The sequence below is a fragment of the Heterocephalus glaber genome, unplaced genomic scaffold (genome assembly GCF_053883595.1).
Source record: "Heterocephalus glaber isolate CG9 unplaced genomic scaffold, H.glaber_assembly_v1.0 deba00001762, whole genome shotgun sequence".
NCBI classification, from domain to species: domain Eukaryota; kingdom Metazoa; phylum Chordata; class Mammalia; order Rodentia; family Bathyergidae; genus Heterocephalus; species Heterocephalus glaber.
In genome coordinates, this window is record NW_028258459.1 from 783858 (window position 1) to 808082 (window position 24225).

Below are 24225 nucleotides of genomic sequence, written 5' to 3' on the forward strand. Positions count from 1 at the left end.
CAGTTGTCTCCTTCTGTCTCCATTCTTCAGTGCCTCTTCTTCATGGGTGTTCTTTGCCCCTTAAAACACAGTGATGGGTAAAAATTTTAGACTGCTTAGTAGATTAACTATTAAAGTAGTTGTAGAAGCAAACTAGGTAGTGTATCCCTCTAAAAACTTGCTTTAGCCCATTGCTTTTTTTGTTTAAAGTGAAGGTTTTATAGCTCCTTTGATCTGTAGCTCTACTATAGATAACATCTTAACTCTGAAGAACAAAGTTGCAATGCTTGAGCAAAGTTGTGATATATGTGCCTTAACTGTCATGGGTTTAGGACTGTAATCAGTGATAGAATCCACCTTTGTCTAACCATTAAGTGGAAACTGGAATTTTGTTTGTTCAGCAAAGATGAACACCACTAGAGATGAGATAATGGCTAAAAAGGATATAAAAATGAGATGGTACCACCTACTTGCAAGTAAAACTTTTATTATTTTACCCTAATTCTGTGTCTCCATGTATTTCTTTCCACAATTTCCAGAACATTTGGTTCCCTGGCCAGGAATCGTGAATGAAATAGTCCTTTTGGGCATCGGCCCCAACCCCACTGGAGGTAGTGGCTCTCCATCTCTTCGAGCGGAAAAGCACTCCCATGGGACTAATTTCCTAGGCTCCCCAACAGAACACAGAGACCCACTCACCCATTGCTTATTGCCCGAACCCAAGACACAGGACAGCAGGAGTGTTGCTGCTGCTGCTGTTGGTGGCTCATCTGTCTCTTTCCTTTGCTGGGTGAGAAACCCCAGGAAAATCCCTAGTCGTTAACTTTTGGTTTCACTTTGGTTTCACTTTGTAAATTTGTATTTTGTAACTTTGGGCAAATACAGTGCAGGGGCCTGATCACCCCTTGTACTTTGCCATTTTGGGAGGTAGCTCCTCCCATTTGTTTCCATTACAGTTAGGGGGTCACCAGGAGGGAATGTGATAACATCTGAATGAATGAGTGATTGAAAGTGTCCTAGACAGGAGAGTGAATGGAACAAGCTGCAGTACCAAGACAGAGGGAGGAAGTACTTGCACTTAAAGAGTCCTCCGCTAGTCATGGAACTTATGTGTGGTCTGTCCGGTGATTCTGTGGTTGCGTTCAACAAAGTCACAATAGAAAGCTTATGCAACAGCCCACCTTAGCCTGAACGGACCTTAAAGTGACTGAGAGGCCCACAGCCAGGCAGGTGAGTGAGTAATCCCCCACCTTTGTCTTGCATCTCCGTACAATGGTACAGATACACACTCCAACACTCTGATTGTCCGATCATGGGAACAGAAACATCTCGTCCTACTGTTTTGGAATGCATGCTTAAGAATTTTAAGAAAGGTTTTACTGGAAACTATGGTATTAAGATGAAACCCCAAAAACTTGGAACCTTTTGTGATTTAGAATGGCCCATACTTTGCCTAGCTTGGCCAACTGAGAGATCACTAGATGAGGGTCTCATCTTGTACGTCTGGCTACCAGTCACCGCCCCTTGTATGGAAACATCCAGATCAATTTCCCTATATTGATTTATGGCTCAAATTGTGCCACAGAATGACTCCTTGGCTTCATATGGGCACCCTGGAATCAAAAAGCAATATCCTGGTACTCCATCAGAAAGGGGACGATGCTGAAAAGAAACTTGTCCTTTCAGATCCAGACGGAGAGAATTTAGACTTTCCCCTTCCTTTTGAGTTGCTAAATTCACAGGTTCAGGGTAGGTGGGGACAAAAGCATGAGAACTGCATGGCTTTAGAGCACCAGAGACTACATGCTGTGGTCAGACTCAGAGAGGATCGAATAGGGCTTACACTCCAATTGAAAACAAAATTGAAAAGAGAAAATAAGGAATGGATTGATAACTGCTAAGAAAGCTCTGAAAGGCATAAAACAAAGCCAGAGAAAGTAAGAAATTTTACAAGAGAAATCAAGTTACAAATTTTAGCTAATTGATAAATGTATCTGTGTTTCAGTTTGAGTTGATGTTTAATTGGTGTGCTTAAAATATTTCCTGTACATTGTAAATTCTTCAATTGTAATTATAGGGTTAACTTAATCTTTTCTGTACTTTGTTGATAAAAAACTCAAGGTTACTACCATTCTATTGGCAGCCAACCAAATTTAAAGTGTAACAGTCTGAGAATAAAAAAAGGGACACTTTATAATTTTAACAGCTAAAGACATGTTTGTCATAAAAGGACTATAATAAGTGAGATTAAAAAAATATTAAAAAGCTTTAAGTAAAAGAGATACAATTTTGATATAGAATTTGTGTATGTTTCTCTTGTTAGAAAGATTAAAAGAGATATACAAGACCAGAAGGCCTAGGTATGTCAAAACATGTGTGAAAATGATTTATCAAGAAAATATGTATGTTTGTTTGTTGGTTTCAAGTTTGTTATAAAAAGTTTAAATATGTTTACATTGGTTGTCATCAAAGGGTTAAATTCTAGATATGTTACTATAATATGTGTACATTGGTCATCTTCAAAGGGTTTAAGAACCAACAGGTTATGATATGACCTCCTCCTTTATAGTGAGTTAGAAAAAAACTGTTGGGAAAGGGCACAAATATGTCAGACCAAGGTGTGATATTTGAGATTTGACTTAAAAAAGGACAAAGAAGGCTGGGTCCAGAAAAAAAGAAAGTCATTTATCCTCTGCCAAGACCCCTCCAAAATGCTTCAATTATTTGATTCCATCTTTGCTACCCATCATCCTAATTGGAAGGATTGTAAAGAACTTTGTAGAACTTCATTAATCTTTAAAGAAATGCAGAGAGTTTTAGGAGAAATTAAAAAGATCAATGCTCCTAGAATGCCGGCAGGCACACAGAATCCAGACACTAGGCATGAAGAGCAATTTCCAGTGAATGAGCTGCCCAATTGAAACCCCAATACCCCAGGAGGCCAGAACAGCTTAAGCAATTATTGGACTGCCCTCCTGGAAGGGATACTTGAGTAAAAGGCCTACAAATATGATTAAAGTGCTAGAAACACAGCAGGAGCCCAATGAGAGCCCTGAGAGATTTTATGAGTGGCTCTTTGAAGTTTACAGAATGTATACACCATTTGATCCTGCAGTTCCTGATAGCTACCAGTTAATTAATGACTTTTGCGACCCAGTCAGCTCAAGATATTACCAGGAAAAATCAAAAGTAAGAAACTTGGGAGGGTATGAATATAACACAATTGTTACAATTGGCTAGGAAAGTGTATGTGAACAGAGAGTCAGTGCAAGAGAAGTAATGGGCTAAGAGGGAAAATGAACAAGATAAGAGACAGGCCAAATACATAACAGTAGCTATGGGAGCCAAGGTAGAGAAAGAAAAGGAAAGGTTTTAAACGTGAGGACTTAGATGGTGACCAGTGTGCATATTCCAGAGAGAAAGGACATTATAAGAACAAGTGCCCACAGCTCAAAGAAAAGAAAAGCAGGAATTAAAGGAAAGAAAAGATACTGGTACACTGTTGCCTGTGATGGAAGATAGTGACTGACACACACCAGCCTCGATGCAGTTAGGCCCCCACAAGCCTATGGTCAATATAATGATCAGGGGCCAAAATATGTCCTTTTTTTCCGCCACCCTTACCTGCAAATTATACCCTTTTCTGATGCTGACCTCATTTTGTTCACGGATGGGAGCAGCTTCGTGGAAGATGGAGTTTGTCATGCTGGATATGCAGTAACCACAAAAGATGAGGGGATCCTTGCTGGGGCCACTTCCTATTGGCTGGTTGGCACAGCATGATGAGCTCTGGGCACTTACGCAGGTGCTCTGATGGGCAAAGGGTAAAAAGGTAAATATATACATGGACTCTCACTATGCATTTGCTACATTGCACATCCATGGCATGATTTACCAAGAGCAAGGTCTTCTCTGGCAGGAGGGAAGAAAATTAAAAATAAACAGGAAATTATACCATTGCACAAGGCAGTGTGGGGACCTAGCAAAGTTGCAGTAATACATTGTTCAGGACATCAGAAAGGCAAAGACTTCATTGCACAAGGTAACAATAAAGCTGATGCTAAAAGCCAAGAAAGACAATACACTCAAAGCTCTGCTCTCACCACTCTGGAGCCTGGTGAGTCAACGCACAGCTGAAGAATGGGAGCACCAACAAGGATGACATGGATTATTGTGTTGTACCAGATCACCACTGCTTGAAGTTTCTTTGTTTTCAAACTGTGGGTGTTTAACCCTAGAGATGAAAGGTTTGATGAACAATATGTGACTTTTAAAATGCTAAAATGGGAACCAGAAGGCTATCCATTTACAATGTTCTTTGATGCCTGCCCAAAGGAACATTATGGGGGACCTAGGGTAACTTCTGACTGTGGGGGCTATTCTAATGAGAATTATATTGCAAAGAGAAAACAAAAGTTTGGATCAATGGCTCTCTTGTTGGACAAACCACTTGTAATTGTGACAATTGTAAACAGGGTCAATGTAATCCTATATCTATGTATATGCCAGCCCCATGGGATCCTGTTTGGCTACAAGGAGTAATATATCAAGTTTATATACGAAGCTATGCATTCACTTCTGAAATACCCCTCCACGGTTATTGGAAATGGTACATGTTTCCTTGGAGGCCAAAGGGACAATGGAATAAACAACATTTGTACAAATCTAGTCTTGTTAAAGGAAGAAAACAATATATTTCATTAGGACAAAAGAAATTAGAAAAAAACGAGAAAATTCAAGATGCAATTCAGGCTTTAGAAACCAAACTAGATCCACTGGCCAATGTCACATTACAGAATAGGCATGCTCTCAATTTCCTAACAGCCCAGAAAGGAGGAACTTGCTTATTTCTCAATGAAGAGTGTTTTTATTATGCTAATAAATCTGGTATAATACAAGAATCACTACACAAATTGAAAGATTGTATCAAAGCTCTTGATAATGAATTTGGTACAGGACAGCAGTCCTATGGAATTAATTTTACTTTGACAGGATGGAAAACTTGGATAGGACCTCTTCTGGGTCCCCTCCTTGTTATAATATTAATATTAATGTTTGGACCTTGTGTCATTCAATGAATTTCAAAATTTATACAACAGCATATTGCTGCCGCTCAACACTACCAAATCCTAGTGCTAAGAAATGTAGATAAACTAGATAGAACATATTATGGATAGAAGAATTATCCCAAAGTAAACAGAGGGAGGAATGATGCAGAAAAACGTTTAGACTGCTTAGTAGATTAACTATTAAAGTAGTTGTAGAAGCAAAATAGGTAGTGTATCCCTTTAAAAACTTGCCTTAGCCCATTGCTTTTGTTGTTTAAAGTGAAGTTTATATAGCTCTTTTTATCTCTACTATAGATAACATCTTAAGTCTGAAGAACAAAGTCGCAATGCTTGAGCAAACTTGTGATATATGTGCCTTAACTGTCATCTGTTTAGGATTGTAGTCAGTCATAGAAACCACCTCTGTCCAACCATTAAGCAGAAGCTGGAATTTTATTTGCTCAGCAAAGACCACTAGGGATGAGATAATGGCTAAAAAGGATATAAAAAGGAAATGCTGAACAAAGGACGCGCGGACACTGACCAGACCGGTTTCTGGCAGTCCCGCCTGCTTGCAAGTAAAACTTTTATTATTTTATTCAAATCCTGTGTCTCCGTGTATTTCTTTCTGCAATCTCTGGAAGAACAGTACACATTTCTTCACATTCTGTGTCTTTCCCCATAGGCGCATCAGTGTACCTCCTTCCCCAATTCTGCTTGTCTCAATATTCCAATATTTTTCATTCTGAATCTCTGAACAACTTTAAAATGCATTTCCACTGTCCAAAATTTCATACGTATTCTATTGTTGAGCCCCTTTCTTATTACACATTAAAAAATCACTTTTGTATTGTGCTGGTCTATTCCAATTAGGAGAATTTCTGCCACCAAAGTCTTTCTTACCCACACTTGATTGAGGGGGTGTCATAACAAGAGTCTGTCTTCAACTGCATTCTAACCCCTCTCAACTTATCTGATAAGGTTTGCCTAAGAGCCTCCCAAGGGCTCATGGGTTCAAGGCCTGGTGCACAAGCTGAAAGGTCACTGAGAAGCTTGGAAACTTCAGAGATGGGTCATACTGGGATGTCTGAGGTCCCTGGAGGAGCACCCTTGAAGGGGATTGTGGGCTGTTGGTCTCCTCCTTCCTCTCCCTGCTTCCCAGCTTCCATGAGGTGAAGAGCTCTATGAAGAATGTGCCCCACCCTAATCTACTGCCTCAGCACAGGCACCAAAGCTATGCCTACCAACTTTAGACTGAATCCTTTGGAACTCTGAACTGAACTTAATCCTTCTTTCCTACATGTTGATCATTTGATAACATCTTTTTTTGCAATACCAGTAAACTGGGGAAATAGGGTGGTATTTTTCATATACGGTGCTGGGAATTTTTATTTTATTTGCAATTTGTACTTTGATAAATATCAATTTCACTTGCACATTTTAAATTTTAATTTCACTTATGACAGTAATATGTGTAAAAAAAAAGAGGGAAGCTTCAAAGATATCTTAGAACTAATGAGTGAGATTAGTAAGAGCTCATGATAGGCACAGTTACCATTAGGATCAGGCCCTGTCTTGAGCAGGTGGGAGTAGGGACACAGAGAGCAGAATGCTCTAAACTGGGCAGGCTGAGGCCAGGTGCAAGAGAGGGCAGCCAATGGGGCACAGCAACAGGGGGAGGGAACCCCCAGTCAGCACAGGGATTTGGGTGATTTTGGCCACCACCTGCTCTCACACTGGGGAGGACATCACAGGTGTGCTGGGATTGACAGGTGTGCCCAGGAGCCTGAAGGGTGAGGGCAGCATGAAGGAAACTCTGCAGTCAGCATGTGTGCAGTGGCTCCAAGGCTTCCAAGGTACAGAATCAGCTTGCTCCTGTCAAAGGGTGTGAAGACACATGGCTGAACCTCCTATGCATGTGAACAGAAAGGTCTGGGTGCTGTGTGGCCATGGTGTGAGGATGCATCCAAGGCTACTACAGCATCTCCTATAGAAATGGTTGTAATGAATAAGTAATGAGTCTGCTAATATTTCAGTGGCACAGGATTATCTAAGGAATTTTCCTAATTACAAGGGATCTGTAATGATCCCACAGCTAAAAAAGTGGGGAAGACCAGCTGTGGGAGAGTGAGCATGTATAGTGGCACTGTAAGTGGTTACACAGTAGAAGCTCAACTAAATGCAACAAATATGATTTGTTAAGGTACAATTGACTTCCACTCTGGGAGGAGTTATTGAGGTGAGATAGGCATGGAAATTCTGCAGCCTTTTCAAGTGCTACCTACTACGGGACAGATGCTTCAGATATAATAGCATCAAGCTCATCTCCATGGAGGATTCTTCTTCACTCACCGGCACTTGTCAGAACTTCTCCTCACAATAACCTCTGATCTTAGCAGGCTGAGCATTTCCCCTGTCTTCAGACTCATGGTCAGTCTGCTAACTGTGAGCTGTTCCTACAGCGCACAAGACTGTCCTGGTCTGAACATCAGGTCCAGTGCCATTCCGCATATTGAAAATATTTATATCCATGTGGGAAGAAACACAGACTAGAGATTTGAGAAGGAAGCTGAATTTATTTCATTTTAAGATTAACAAAGAAGCACTTACCATCTCCTCCAAGGACTTCAGGGTTAGAGGAATTCAGCCACAGCAGATGTTTTTCTGTCCTCCACTGTGGTGAGCATGGTCCTGTCTCACCTACAGCTTCTCAGGGAGCTTTGGGTTTCAGCCACTTCATAAAGTCATTTAATACATTTCTGTTACATAAACATTTTCCAGTAAATCATTCCATTAAACTCTTACAAAAATGTCCAGAAGGTCTCAAAAACTGTTCTAATTTACCTTCCAAGACAAGGAGTAGATTACACTGCATGTCAAACTCCTTATCACCTGTTTGGGAAAGCTTGAGAGTGTGTTATTTTGCTTCTCAGGCACAGAACCCAGGGACTAAGCTTCACAGTCCAAGGATAACTTTTATGTCAAAAGGTCTGTTGCTATTGGAGGGTTTCCATGGTGAGCAAAGTGACAGCCAGGGCCTTTTCCATGCCGTGGGTGAGGGCAGGTGACTCTGGGCAGTTCCCAGGGAGTAGTGTGCACCCATCGCCCGCTCATCTTACATTCTTAATTCAGGCCAGGGTTCAGTGCCTTTAACTCAGGATCTTTCTACAACCTGAAAGATTTTTTTTTTAATTTTTCTGAGTAGGGAAATAAATTCAGAAACAGAGATGGTTTCAACTTGAGAGGAGTGGGAACAGGGTGGCCTCTAGATGACCTCACACTGGGAGTCCAGTCCTGGCCTTGTCATTTACCACATAAGGATCCTGAGAAGCTCCCAAGTCCAATAGGCCTCCGGTTCTTCATCTATAAAATTGATTTGACACACATTTTGATTGTAGAGGCCAGTGGAATGTAAGAGATGTGTTAAAATGCATGGCAGCATATTTGACATACTGTATATTCAATACTTGACACACAGCTAGTTCTAGTAGCACCTGATCTTCAGACTCTGTTGATCTTTTTCTGGAAAATTTGTCAATTTCCCAGGAAGGTGTACCTCACAAAAACACTGAACAGAAAACTGGGAAAAAATGCTACTCAGTAGTCTTTGACCATCATATGTTCTCTCCCATAGTAGTTATTCCTTGATTAGATGTGGAGGAGTCTGTCCCTGCTGGGGACCAACAAATTCAAGGCTCCTGGAATTTGGATGAAGTATCATATTTTCCCTCCTGCCTGCTCCTCTTCTGCTGACAAAACTATTTTCAATCATATCATTGTCACCAAAAGTTTAGCCTTGAGGCTTACGAGGCCTCTGTGACAATGAGGACTAAAACCCCGTCCATTCTAGTGACAAGGCCAGCTAAGCACAGATGCAGTTCCAAGAAACTTCAAGTAAATTTACACATCCCAACATTACTAGCATGCTCTCCCAGGCTGAGTCCTCACATAAGACAGGGGGAAGACACTTGTGAACACTGAGAAGGGTCTGTAGAGGGAGAACCACTTGGTCAGGTAGTCCTCTGACCACTGGTGTAATGGGCCAATGAGACTGACCAGATGCTCATGTCCATCTTGAGTGTTGAGCAAAAATGGACTCACGAGGAGAAGGTGTCTTCAGGAAAGCAGTCTACTGTACACTGAAAGACCCTGGAATGTGGACACTCCTAGTAGACAGCAGAGCACATGGATGGGTCTCTAGAGCCTCACTTTACCTGAGAGTCCCCCTTATCTCTCAGGGAATCCTTGTAGATACTGGGCATCCTTGTAGATGCTGGTAGATCTCCTGGTTCTTGCCCTATGTAGGACAATTATTCTCATAGCTGTCCCACGTGAGGATTCCTCTCAGTCTACCTAATATCCACCACCTAAAATGCTGCTCAGAGCAGTCTTCCATCCTCTAAGGCTTTTATCTCAGAGCCAAAGCACTTATCTGAGGGTCTGGCCCTGGCCACCATGCAGCTGTATCAAAACTAACTCCTGTAGACCAAACTGCAGTTACCCCTAGACACAAATTCCCACGGCTTAGCACTCACACATGACGGGTCTCTGCTAGACTCTGCCCCTTCTGTGCTCTGTTATCTGCCCTTTGGGTCTCTGAGGACATCTCACCATCTTTCTGACACTGCTGGTACTCCTGGTCTCCACCATCACATGGGGTAGCTTTGATCCTGCTCAGTCTGATTTACTTGTATCTCTACCACAGACACAGAGACTCCCAAAGGACACAGGATCAGTAAAGGTTTAGGGGTCAATGTATTCATAAACAGACAGACTTCCTTATTGACACTAAATTACTCAAATATAATTGAAGAAACCAAGCCAATTCAGATACACATATATTTTAATAGTATAGGAAAATAGGGAAAAAGAAATAAGAATACAAGAATTGATTCTATATTATGTCTATTTCTATGTTTCATCTAACTTCATGCAAACTTCTTATGCATTTCCAAGGAAATTCCTATTACAATCCTATTTTATCAGAAATAAAATGAAAGGTTTCCCTGTTTGTTTTAACAAAACAGGAATAACTCTTACACTTGGATTAGAAAATCAATATTCATGTGTGATTGATGTCACACAAAATCACATTCATGTCAAAAATCACAATCAAACACCAACATCAGGAAAATAAAAATACATGTGAGATCAGTATCATCCTTCAAATAAGACTTGCAAGCTACTTAATCTCGCAAAAAAAAGGAACAGCTGTCAAAACTCATAAAAGAAAAGCTGTCAATTTGTAAGTAAGCCAAATAGAACAGAACAGACACCAAGTTGTCAAGCACAGTACTTCATCACCCCCCCCTGGGCCTCACTGCTGACGAAAGTGCTGCTCTGCAGAAACACGGCCTGAGAATGGGGCTCATTTCACGTGGGGTGGGGACCAAGCAGCGACGTGGTGGCAGCACACTCCCCACCCTGTCACTCATCCTCGCCCTCAAGGGCCTCAGACAGACCTTCTGCCTCTCTCAGCGCCTGCTCCTGTAGATGTGGGTAAGACCTGGGATCTGTCCTATCAAGACTGAACATGTGCTTCAGGACTTTCACTGGGCTGGTTTCAGCGTGGGCCCGTGGACCCCACCGCAGCTCACAGCGAGCAGGATCACTATTAGGAACCTGCTGGTACACCAGGTACTCTTCCCGGACCAAATCCTCTGTGATGAATTTCCAGGGATCCCCGATAATAACGAGCTCCCTCTCAGCTAATAGCTTCCTGTCTCTCAGCAGTTCCCTTAGGTCCTCCTCACTGACACGGTCGCCCTTTATGACGATTACACTCAGGATGACTATCAGGAGGTTCCCTTTGGGAATGACCTGGACATCGTCATCCAGGATCCCCTTGTAAGTGAGGCCCAGGACAGGGAGAAGCTCGTATGTCTGGCCAGGGGGATCCACTTCCCTCAGCTCAATGCCAAAGCCCAGACACATGCACTGACAGAGTTCCCTAAAGATCAGAGGGAAGTGCTCATGGTAATCATCATCCACAACGTGCAGCATTTCCTCCATGGTGATCTGCTCCTTCTGTTGATACTTGCGGAGCAGGAATGGCACCATTTTATCCAACTTGTCATTTGGTAACTCCTGCCTGATCTGAGGGGCCTCCTTGTCCTGCGAGGGACTTGGACCCTCCTCCTCTTGCCCGCCCGAGCCCTCACTGCACTGGCTCCTTTGAGTGGCAGCCATGGCACTGGGGGGAGAGGAGATGCCCTGAGGATTCTGAGGACAACTTGGTGTCCCAGGCCCAGGCTTTTCTATTGGTGTGGACGCGATGACAGTAAGGGAGGGAGAGGATAGAGAGGAAGCGGAGGCTGCTGCTTCCCCCTCATCCTCGAGACCCTGCACACTCATGATGTCCCCTGCACTACTTTGGGCAAGATGCTCTCCCCGTAGCTTGCTGTCTTCGCTCTGCTGACCACCGGGCATCATGATGTTCCAAGCTGAGAGCAAGATCTTGTTGTTGAAGCCTCAGATGCCTGGAGGAGAGAGGGAAACTATTAGTGTTCTCAGATGAGAACAACACACTTGTTGCCTCCCATAAAGGGCCATTATAGCTCTTCTCCTTGAGGGATGCTCTAGGGTTTCATAGGCTCCTGTACGCCCTGGTTCTTGTCCCCATGATTCTGGAACATGAAGCGAGGCTGATTCTTAGGCTGCAGTTGAACTGCAGAAGACCAGGTTCTAGGGTATACAGTATTCTGAGGTGTCCTTGCTCCAGAACAGGCAGAACCCTAGGTACACATCAGAACATGCACCTCACCTTGTCTCCTGGGCCTCCTCTGCTGTGTGACCCGAGGAAACTGCTCCACCCCAATACCTTCACCTCCTGGGTCTTGGAGTGCCTATGAGTGCCATGTACGGATCCTCAGGCTTCAGACCACAAGCACAGTCCTGCTCCCTGACCCTTCATGGTAGGAGTGGGCTGGACTCTGTGAGTTCCCCAGTATTCTGGGTGAATGGTCTCCTCTCTGCTCACTCAGGGCCCTCAACTGTCCTTCAGCAAGGCCTCGACCCCAGTCCTCTGCTAGGCTGAGGCAAACTCCAGGAAAAAATGTCTCCCTTCTTGATAGGGAACAAAGACACCACAGGGACACATATATCTGGCCACATTGTTCTGGGGGCAACAGCTGGAGATGGAAAAATTCAATGGGGTCCATGTGCCCTAGAAAAGGGAACCTGTTCCATCTTTATTTTGATAAGTGGTTAGGTCTAGGACCCTCTCTTCAGTGACTTGGAACCACTTTCTTTAAAACACAGCAATATTGCTGTAAGACATTCAACAGGGAAGTGGGTGAATGCAAGTCCATCTATGTTTCTTGGGTCTGACTACAAATAAGCAAAGGGACAGGCTGAGGCTAGGGTACTTTGTGTTCTGGTGAGTGGCTTCTCTCTGCCTCATCTAGATCCTTGATAGACCCTAGGATCCTACATCTGCTCTCCTGGTTCTACCCTCCTTGTACCAAGGCCTTGATCTCACTGAGATCAAAGACCCAGAACTAAGAGAACAGTCTTAGTCTGACTGCCCTGCTTAGGCTTCAGGAGATGACAGCAAGCACAGGTCTGATGTCAGAGGACCACCCACCTGCCTATGTTCAGGTCAAGAGTGTCCTATATCCTCCCTTAAGATCCTCATCTTGACTCTTGGCAGATCCTGGGACACCTTTGTGTCTCCTGACCAGATAGGGTTCCCTGTGTCAACTTGAATATACTAACTCAGGTCAAGTCCCTTACCTCCCTAAGTTCTTCAGCATTCTGAAAAGAAGTGAGCAAGCACTCATTATGTCACCCCTTCATGGGGACTTCAGTGCTGACCATAAGACCTGTACCCATCTTTCCTGTGATGCCAACCCGATATGGTTTAAGTCTAGATTTCCTCCAAACACCCCATGAGATCATAGGCAGGACCTTTGCAAAGTCATTGTATAATGGGGGCTTACTGTTGACATGCTGTTAAGAGGTGGGACCTTTATTTATTTATTTATTTATTTATTTATTTATTTATTTATTTTTGGTACCAGGGATCGAACTTGGGTCTTTGTGCTTGCACAGCAGGTGGTAAAACCACTGAGCTAAATCCCTGGCCCCAAGAGATGGGGCCTTTTAGGGAGAAGAAGGTCCCTCTGGCTGTGACAGGGCAGGATATTTCTTCCTTCCTGGCCCCTCCCTTCACTGTCAGCCTCCTGGAGGACTTGAGATAAGCAGCTTTCCTCCCACCAGCCCATTCCTCTCTGATGTGCTGCATGGATCTGATTGACTATGGACTAAAATCTCCATAAATTGTAAGCTTAAATCAACTTTCTTCCACTAAACTGTAGATATCAGGTATTGTGTCTCAGCAATGAGAACATAAGCAAGGTATCTCCTATGTGCTTTTGTACTTTCTCCATTTTCCTCCTGTTGGTGCCTGCCCTCCTTCGACCCTACACCACCAGAGATGAGCTGATCTCTCCCTTTGACACCAAGACCTAATCCCCTAAAGACTCACTTCCGAGCCATGGTAGAAGTGAGCATGCCAATTAGAGCTTCCCAGGGCTGACCTGGGGAACAGGAAGATTCTGTAAGTCTGTTGCTTCTGTGCTGCACACACCTCAGTCCTCAGGAAGGGTCCATACTTTGGGTGTCTCAGCTCCTGGGGTCCTCCATTTACTAACCATATGTAGGTCCCTCTACTGAATCGTGGTCTCCTCTTGGACCAAGGTTCTGACATCCTTGAATTTTCCCACCTCCAAACACTTTGTGCATTTATGAGCAGTTTATATACAACCACCCACAACAAGAAATCCAGGCTAATAACAGGGGAAGCCAGTCTTTGTGGAGCCCCTTTGTGTATGGGTGTGGGTTACCTTTAAACCATCGGTGCTAGAAAATAGTAGAGTGGTGAGCAATAGCAATTCAGTCTCTCCAAGCTTTGGAATTAGCACTCTGGAAAATCCCAACTGAGGAAGAGAAAGAAAAAACAGATGAAAAAAGAAGTGGATCCCCAGAAATCCAGAAGAACCTGACACAAAAGTTCAATACTACAGAGAATGTTTCAAGATTTAGCTACTATAAACCGTGCTGTTATAGCCATGTACACTATATGAATAGATAAAGAAAATGTGGTGTACAATGGAGTACTACTCTTCCATAAAGAATGATAAAGTTGAGATTTTTTAGGTAAATGAATGTACCTGAAGACCATAATCTTAAGTGAAATAAATCAAACACATCAGTTCAAACACCGCATTTTTTCCCTTGTGTTGAAAACCCAAAGTATAAACAAGGAGCAAAATTGAAGATAAATATAAGGAAGTAGAAATAACTTATACAAATTGAAATGGGAACAAAAGGTGGTAGAAAGAGGGAAGGAGGGAAGGAAGGAAAAATGATTTAAAGGAAAAAATTAAAGGGAAAAAAAGAAACACAGCGTTTGGAAATGGTGAGGTAAAGGGCACAAGAAAATAATTAAGATACATTATGTACCTATGCAAATCCTTCATGATGAATGTGATTATTATGCACTGCAAACTGTGCTAATAAAAAACACTACAGAGAAATAGAAGAGACAGACAACATTGGTGAGTTGGGGAAAAAAATTAGTCCAGTTTCTCTCTGGATCCTAGCTCTTGAGAAAGAGGTTAATGTGCAGAACCAAAGTGAAACCTGGGGGATCCAAGAAGTCCAAGGAAGTAAAGGAGGTTGTGGTTCAGTAGACTAGCAGTTAGTGTGATCTGCAAGGACAGTGTGGATTTCTGCTCTCACAGAGTCCTTACACAAGAAACAGCAAAGGATTGACACCTATGCAGGTGCCTGCCATGTCCTTGTAGAGTGCATGGGCTTGGGTTCCATTCCAGGAAAGGGGTGAGTGTTTGAACATGAGCCTCAGCACAGACACAGGACACCTTTACATCAGTGTTACCCTCCCACAGCGACTGGGTAAGAGACAATCTCAGGAAACACCTGTGGACAGGGAGCAGACTAGAAAGACACACTCTGAGGGTTTTAAGCTCAGCTGCAAAAGGCACAGGCCATGCCCTGGTATCCAGAGTCCAGGCCTAGCCTGAGTTGTTCTGGATTTGAAAATTTAGGCATTCATTTGTCGAGCCCTTGCAGAGACTAAAAAAATACAAAGAAGGAATAAATTGTTGAGTTGTTCTTTTGAAAGTATTAAAAAATTGAAAAACCCCTATCCATTCTTACCAAAACAAGGAAAGAATAGATCCAAATTCAAGCATTAGAAATGGAAAAGTTGAAATCATGATGGATTCTTCCAAAATCCCGAAGATCATTAATAAATACTTTAAGAACCTAATAAAATGGAAAATTTCAGAAGAAATGCATATATTCCTAGGTCTATATGAACAAAGCTGAAACAATAAGATATAACAACTCCAAATAATTCTATAACAGTCAACAAAATTGAAGCATATATATATATGTGTACATATATATGTATATATGAAAAGCCCATGTCCTGTTGGATTCACAGTCAAATTCTACAAGCACTTTAGAGAAGATCTAATGCCAATACTCCTTGAACTCCGTAACAAAATTAAATGAGAAGCAGGATTCCCAAAGTCATTCCTGAAAGTATTACTATGATCCCAAAACCAGAAACAAATCCACCCAAATAAAAGAACTATATCTCAATCACTTTCATGAATATAGATGTGCAAACTTTAGTAAGATACTGGGAAACAATGCAACAAATCATCAGAAAGTTTGTACATCATGATAAAGTTGTACATCATTTCACAGATGCAGGGATGGATCAATAAGCACAAATCAAAAATTTAATACACCCTATAAAGAGAATCCCAGACAAAAAATACACAATCATCTCAATAGGTGTAAAACATATATTTGACAATATCCACTATCGATCCATGATGAGAATCCTGAAGAAAATAGATATAGAAGAAGTTCATCTCAATCTCCTAAAAGCCATCCATGACAAACCAATGACCAAATTCATAGTAAATGGGGAAAAGTGAAGAATCTGCCCTCTACAACCAGAAACAAGACAAGGATGTCCGCTGTCACCACTCTTTTTTTTTCCATTAAGTTTATTGGTACATTTTAGGTATACAATACAGTTACATTCATCATTGAGATCTTGTACCTTTACATGATGTATCTTGGTTCTTATTTTTTCCCAATTCCCCTGCCCTCCCTTCACCCCTCCACCCATCCCTATTTACAAAGACTTTGTTTTCATTTTTTACCTTTTCTCATATTTGTTTAAATAATTCTGAACACATTAATCAGAAAAATCAGGCAAGATAAATAAATTAAACATATGTATAGGAAAAACATACATATAGGAAAAACATACATATAGGAAAGAAAGATTTAAATTACCATTATTTGAAGGTGACATAATCCTCTACATAGCAGACCTCAAGGACTCCAATATAAGACTTCTAGAATTAATTTTTAAAAATTCACTAGAATAGAAGCTTACAAAGTCAACACACAAATATCAATCATGTACTTGTACACCATTAATAAACTCACAAAGAAATGAATGAGAGAAATAATAACTTGCACAATAACATCAAGAGAAGTGAAATATTTAGGAACTAACCTAAGCAAGGAAGTGATAGACCTCTACAATGAAAACTACAGTACTCTGAAAAAAGAAACTGAAGAGGGTATCAGAAAATGGAAAGATGTCTTGTTCCTGGATAGGCAGAAAGAGTATACTCAAAAAGATCATACTTCCAAAATTAGTATACAAATGTAATGCAGACCCAATCGAAATGCCAACAGCCTTCCTCAGAGAACTATAGAAAAAAATCCTAAAATTTATATGGCACCAAAAGAGACTTAGACTAATAAAAGCAGTACTAAGCAACAAATACAAAGCAGGAAGCATCACATTCCCAAACCTCAAACTAAAGTACAAACCTATGGTAATAAAAACAGTATGATACTGGCAAAAACCAGACCTCTGGATGAATGGAAAAGAACATAGGGTACAGAAATAATCCCAAGCAACCTGAGGCATCTTGTCTGTGACAAGAGGCCAAATACTTTCCCTGGAGTAAAAGTGGCCTCTTTGTTAAATCGTGAACCTAGACCCGTATTGCTCACCTACACTAAACTAAAATCAAAACACATCAAAGATCTAAATATTAAAACAGAAACAATCAGCTGGAAGAAAAAAAGAGGTAAACATGGTAGACACAGGAATAGGCAAAGGCTTTATGAACAAAACTCCAGGTGCACAAGAAATAATACCAAGGATCAACATATTGTGTCATATCAAATTGCAAAACTTCTGCACTGCAAATAAAGCACCCAACATAGCAAAGAGATAATCTACAGAATGGAAAAAAATCTGCCAGTGCCTCAAACAAGGAATGAATATCTAGACTATATAAAGTTTAAAAAAAATTAAGTTCCCAAAATTAAAAGACTCAATCAAGAAATTGGCTTCTGAAATGAATGACACTTCTCAGATAAAAAAGTACAACTGGCCATTAAATACATGAAAAAAAATGTTCAACACTGCTGGCCATTCAATAAATGCAAATTAAATCAACACTGAGATTTCATCTCACTCTATAAAGAATGGCTGTCCTCAAGAAGTCAAATAAAAGCAAATGCTGGTGAGCCTGCAGCGGGGAAAAGGAACACTTCTTCATTTTTGGTGGGAGTGAAAACTGGCATAACCACTATGGAAATCAGTATGGAGATTATTTAGAAGATTAACAGCAGAAATGGCATTCAACTGTGACATTTCCCTTCTATATTTCACCCTGAGAGAATTAAAGAGGCATCATAATACAGTGACATATAAATACTCATGTTTATAGCAGCAAAATTGACTATAGCTAATCTTGTAAGGAGTCTATATGTCCATCAACAGGTGGATGCAGAGAAAAAATGTGGTATTTGTGCACAACAGAGTACTACTCTCCCATAAAAAGGAAAAGATTGAGTCCTCTGTAGGAAAATGTATGCACCTAAAGGCCACAGTGTTAAGTAAAATGAATCAGACACATGTCCTCATATATTTTCTCATATTCTATGAGAAAACCAAAATATAAATAAAGGGCAATGGGCTGGGGATTTAGCTCAGTGGTTTCACTGCCTTCTGTGCAAGCACAAGGAACCAAGTTCGATCCCCGACACAAATAAATAAAAATAAATAAATAAATAAATGGCAAAATTGTCGGTTGTCTGGGATACATGTACAGCAGTGAATTTGCTGGGTTGTACAGTGATTGCAGTCTTCAATTTATTTAAATAAATAGACATTGATGACTTCTTTTACATTTCCAAAAAAGCTTGCATTTCCAATCCATATTTCTTGTTCCAGGTCACAAAATAGAATAGATCTCAGAATTTTCCTTAAAACACAGCAAAAGTCTTAAGATGGATAACAACAGCATATGTTTGTGACCAATGCCATTAAACATTTAGAACTTGAAGTTAAATAACCTTCTATTAAGACGAACAACTTTTGAAGAAATATCAAAAAGAAAAAATCTCCAAGTCACACACATCAAAAAGAAATGCAAAGATGTTATATACTGAATTCACACCATCTCCATTCTGACTCTGCAGTACTTACAAAAGTGAATGCTCTTTTCAAACACAGAGTGAAAAATATGCCTCCGAATTCTCTTGGAACAGGAGAACCTACCAGATGTGGCTCTGCAACAATACCCCCGACCCAAAACATCGCCACTCCATTGGTCCTCGAAGTTCAGCTCCTCTTCTTCATCTCTCAAAGCCTCCTCATAACAGACAGAAAAGGCACTGGGGGTTATATCATCAAGCTTTGGCCAAAAATTCCAGAACTTCCATCTTGGAGGTTTCAGTGTGGGCCCTTGGACCCCACAGCAACTCATATTGAGGAGGATTGCTATTGGGCACCTGCTGATACTCCAGGTACCCTTCCTGTACCAAATCCTCAGTGATGAATTTCCTGGGCTCCCCATAGACAAAGTGCTCCCTCCCAGCATACACCCCTATCCCACTCAGCACTTCCCAGATGACCTCCTCATTGGCACAGTTGCCCTGAAGGAAGATGACACCCAGGATGATTATCAGGATGCTGGTCTTGGGAAAGCTTTGATCATCATCCACCGTCCCATCATAGGTGAGGCCCAGCGCAGAGACAAGGACATAAGAGTTGCTGGGAGAATCTACTTCCTTCACATCAATGCCAAAGACCAGATACAAGCACTCAGAGACTACCCTGAAGACCTCAGAAAAATGCTCCTCACAATCTTGGAAGACACTCTGCAGCATTTCTGTCTTGGTGGTCTGCTCTTTCATTCAATACTTATGGAACAGGAATGCCACCAAGTCAGCCACATTGCCATGTATGGCATAACCAATCAAGGCCTCAATGTCTGGCAGGGCCTGACAGGGGAATGTGCCCTCCTCTCCTTAGCTGCTGTATCCCCCGTGGGATTGGCTCAATGGGGTGCTGGTCATGGCATGGGGGGCAGAGGAGCCTCCCTCAGGACACAGAGGAGGATCCAGTGTTCCAGCAGCAGAAACCTCCTCTACGGTGCCTAGGATCAGAGAAGAGAAGGAAGAGGACAATAAGAGAAATGCAATGAGAGAGAAAGAGGTGGCCTCCTCCTATACAGCATAGGAAACCTGCCCACCATCAAACTCTTTGTCTCATTTGGTCTTCGGGGCCATCCTGAAGCTGGTGGTGCTTTGGAGATCCAGACATGATGGCTCTGGTAATGAACAGTGGACAGGAGCTTGGTGATGGGGACTCAGAGGCCTGGGGAAGAGAGGAGGCCTGTGAGCAGCCTCCGCTGAGAACCTCCCCCATGGCAGCTCTCACAAAGGCTGGTTGCTGGTCTACTTTTTGTTCAGTTCTCTAGAGCCTCGCAGGCTCCTGTCCTACTGGAGGACCTGTCCCCAGGGAACCTGAGATAGGAAGTGAGACTGCTCCTCAGGGTGCAGCTGTCCACAGAGGACGAGGATCCAGAAGACACAGTAAATTGAGTGGTGCCAGGCATTACAGGGTCCCCTCTGTTCTGCAGTGGGTAGAGATCTTGGTAAACATCAGGGCAGGCACCTCAGCTTGATTGCAGAGACTCCTTGGGTCTCCTCTGCTGTGTGACCTGTGGACACTCTTTCAGACCAAGTGCTTCAGTGGCTGGTTCCTGGAGCTCCTGTAAGAGGCATGGAGGGACCCTCGGGCTGCAGACCACAAGCACAGTCCTGGTCCCCCATCTGGAGGTGTAGGCTAGACTCTATGAGGTCCCTGCTGTTTGGGGTTCATGGTCCCCTCTCTGCTCACTCTGAACCATGAACTGTTGCCTGGCAGGGCCTGGACCCCAGCCCTCTCCTTTCTTGCCTGGAACTCTCAGAACACTTGGCCACTTCACTGAGAGAGAACATAAGGCTGTGAGGGGGCTCCATGTCTGGCCACAGCTACCCAGGGCCAACAATAAGGTGTGGCCAAATTCTGAGGAGTCCATGTGTCTTGGAATGGGGGACCTCTTTGGTCCTCACCTTGATGATTGGTAAGGTCTGTGACCCTCCCTGGGATGACCTGAAGCCACCTTTTCTAACCTAAGCCATATATCACTCTAAGACACTCAAAGAGGAAGTGAGGGGAAGCCAGTCCATCCGTACTCCCTGGATCTTCCCACAGGTGACAGTAGAGACAGGTTAAGGCTCAGGTCCTTAATGTTCAAGTAAGGGGTTCACTCTGCTCTCACTTAGGTTCCCGGCATGGGTGGCCCAGGCTGATAACAATGGAAGCCAAGCTCTGTGAAATCACATCTTTTTGGGGTTATGGGTTACCTTCTTATCGTCAAAGTTCCGTAACCTTGATTCATGGCAGATCCTGGTGTCCTCCCTCAGCTGATCAGGCTGGGATCCTTTCCAGACCTGGTGACACACCAAGGTGTGACATCCCTGAGACCAGGGAGACAGACGTGAGGATGCAGCATTGCTGGACACCAATGCATGGGGTTTCCCCAGGTTTCGGACAGAAGGAGCAGGTTCCAGGGTCCATCCTTTGTCTGAAGTTTCCTCATGTATCCATATTTCCCCTCTGCTGACCTGTAGATGCACCTTGTAATCCAAGGCCAGCATTGCCCTGTGACTTCAGACGTGGAAGCTGGGGGTTGTGGGTCTTCCTCACTGTCCTGCCTGGGGCCACCCAGAATTCCAGCAGCTTCTCATGTCTTGGATCTGCTGATCTGAGGCCACACTCCTCAGACCACGGCCCATTTCACTCTCATACCAAGAGGCAGGGCCTCAGGTACACTGTGCCTGCCAGGGCTGACAGAAGGTGCAGGCCACCCTCTGATCAAGAAGGCAAGACAGCCTCAATAGTTTTCTGAGCCCCAATTGTACAAGAAGTAACATCAAGAATCCAAGATACATCATGTAAAGGTACAAGATCCCAGTGATGAATGTAACTGTATATATACCTAAAATGTACCAATAAACTTAATGGAAAAAAAAGAAGAAAATGTGGTATTTATACCCAATGGAATAGTACTGTGCCATAAAGGATATACTTGAGTCTTTTGTAGGAAAATGTATGCACCTTATGACTATAATGTTAAGTGAAGTAAATCAGACACACAAGTTTAAATATCACATGGATTCCCTTATATGAGAAACTCAATATGTAAATAAAGTGCAAAATAAAAGCAAATAATAGGAAAAAATAGAGAAAAATAGTTGTTATAATCCAGCATGGACAATATATCTAAAAGGGTATCTTGATTTAGTATAATTGTCTTGTGTGTTTTATATGTTTTTTGGCCTATTAGTTTGTTTTTTAAACTGTAAGTATGATAAGTAACTTTATAAGGACTTATAAGATAAATAAATGAGGTTGATGCTTCCAAAAAAGGGAATGGAGGAGAAGGGTAAAAAATTAAGAATGGAGATGAGTTACATATATGTACCAATTCCTTCCAATGAATATGATCATTATGTACTGCAAATAAGTGCTGATAAAAATATTAAAAGAAAAAAAAGAATCCACAAATGGGATTCTATCAAACTCAAAAGCTTCTGAACAGCAAAGGAAACAACCAGCAGAGTGATAAGCAATCTACAGAATGGAAAAACTTTGCCAAGTACACAGAAAACTATTGTCTACAATATATGAAGAAATTAATAAAATTAGATCCCCCCCAAATAAAAGACCTACTCAAAAGAATGGACACTGGAAAGGGATAGACACTTCTCAGAAGAAGTACAAATGGCCAATAAATATATGAAAAAAATTCAACATCTCTGGCCATTCGAAAAATGAAAATTAAAACGACGCTGAGACTCCCTGTTACTCCAGAAAGAATGGCTATCATCAAGGAACGAATAACAAATCCTAGTGATGCTGCAGAGAAAAAGGAACTCTTCTACACTGTTGATGAGAATGTAAACTAGTACAAATCAGTATAGAGATTTCCAAAAAAGCTACAACTAGAAATTCCATTCAATTCAGTTATTCCCCTCCTAGGTATCTTCCCGAAAGACATAAGGGCGCCATCTTACAATGTTTACATGCAACTCATGCATATAACAGCCCAACTGCTAATGGCTAAATCTCCAAAGTGGACAAAGAATGGATAAAGAAAATATGGTATTTATAAACAATGGACTATTACTCTACCATAAAGAAGGATAAATTTGAGTCATTTTTAGGAAAATGGATGTATCTTGAGTCCACAATATTAAATGAAATAAAGTGGACACACATTCTTAAATACTGTTTGTTCTCTTTCATATGGAAAACCCAAAGTATAAATAAATTAAAGAGCAAAATGAAAAATAGATAACAGGAAACAGAGAAATAGATGTTCTGCAAAAGAGGAGGGAACAAAGAGGTGGAGGAGTAGGGAGGGAGAAGGGAAGGAGAAGGAAAAAATAAAGATGAGTTAGGTACATGCATCAACTCTCCACCACGAATGTAATCATTATGTACTGCAAACATGTACTAATCAAAAATCCCCCTATAAGTCCTCCCCCTGCATCTTTGAAAGAGCCCCATCCCTCTGTGTCCCCAAGTCCCCTCCCTCAGACGCAAAGCAGGATGCAATTCAGTTTGAAAGCATAGGCGAGCTAGGTCCCATCGGTCATGGGTCATGCAATCATCTGTCCTGCCTCATTTCTCAACTTGGCTGGGGACAGGAACTGGGTCCCTCCTTCTGCTGAGACTGAGCTCCTTACTCAAAGCCCTTAAGCTCCCACAGAGCTGGCTGCAGAATCAGGAATCCCCTGCCTGGTGCCCTTCATGCGACTTCCCTAGCCTAGAGAAAGGGCAGGCTTCTGTGGGGTCTTACAAATGTTCCCCTGGGTAGTGCGTGCATGGCTGACAAAAGCAGGGGGATGTAGGCTACTTGTAGATGCTAATCAGGCCCAAGGCTTCTTGCTCCTCCCGCCTGAAACACAGACCTCCAGTGAAGCTAAAATGGATGCTCCTCTGAGAATTCTGCACCACCTGGTACAGGACAAACAACAGAAGCCTTTCTAGATTGGCTGGGACCCTTTCTCTGGGGCAAGCCTTCCTCACTCCTCCCAAAACTTCTCAACCTGACCCTAATTGAGCCTGGCCCTCTGCTCTCTCTTCACTCAAAGCTTGAGAACACAGAGAACAGGGACCACATATCACTCTGACCCCAGAAATCCAGAATCAGTGAGTGCCACACCCAGCAACAAGCGTGGGCCTTGCAAGGATGACAGCAGGGGAAAGGATTCCCCTGGTCCCAATCTCCTCCACAGGGGTCGTCTCCTTGGTTCCTGTAAGCACCTCTATCCCCATCCTCTGGAGATGTAAGTCTGCTCCCCTCAGACCAAGGCTATGACCCCAAGAGCCCTCTGAGGCTGACGTGGGAGGGGCTCGTTCTTAAAATTCCGCCCCTGTGTGGTCCCCAGCTGACGAGAAAGGTGGACAGGGATTGTGAGAGAGCCAGTCTGGGAGGGGTTTCCTCACACCACGCAGACCACCACCTTTACTCTTCACTGAGCCCGGGCCCTCTCTTCCCCTCACCTGAAGTGCAGAACTCAGAATAGGCCCTCACATCACTCTCACGACACCAAGTGAGAGTGTGATGGCAGTGGCCTCCCGGGGCAGAAGGGGATACTCCAGGCCCCTCTGTGCTCCCTGGGGGTCGTCAGCTTGGTTCCTGGCAGAGCCCAGGTCTGTTCTCCATGGACCTGACTCTGTTCCCCTCAGATCCGGGCCTAGGTCCTAGGTTCCCCTGAGCTG

At 42.7% G+C, this 24225-nt stretch overlaps 1 protein-coding gene and 1 pseudogene across 4 annotated transcripts in view; both read right to left on the reverse strand.

The window, feature by feature from the left end:
- Positions 1–9860: 9860 nt before the first annotated feature.
- The window catches only part of LOC101711798 (melanoma-associated antigen 8-like), a 149374-nt gene continuing 135009 nt past the window's right edge, over positions 9861–24225 (reverse strand). For all 4 annotated transcript variants that reach the window (XM_021249175.2, XM_087202048.1, XM_087202049.1 and 1 more), the window contains 2 exons: positions 13874–13966; positions 9861–11506 (listed from right to left, as the gene is read on the reverse strand). In XM_021249175.2, the coding sequence (XP_021104834.2) occupies positions 10455–11459 (1005 nt within the window). In that variant the 5' untranslated portion in view covers positions 11460–11506; positions 13874–13966 and the 3' untranslated portion in view covers positions 9861–10454. The remainder of the gene's footprint in view (positions 11507–13873; positions 13967–24225) is intronic.
- On the reverse strand, positions 18523–19869 carry LOC147821117 (melanoma-associated antigen 10-like; annotated as a pseudogene).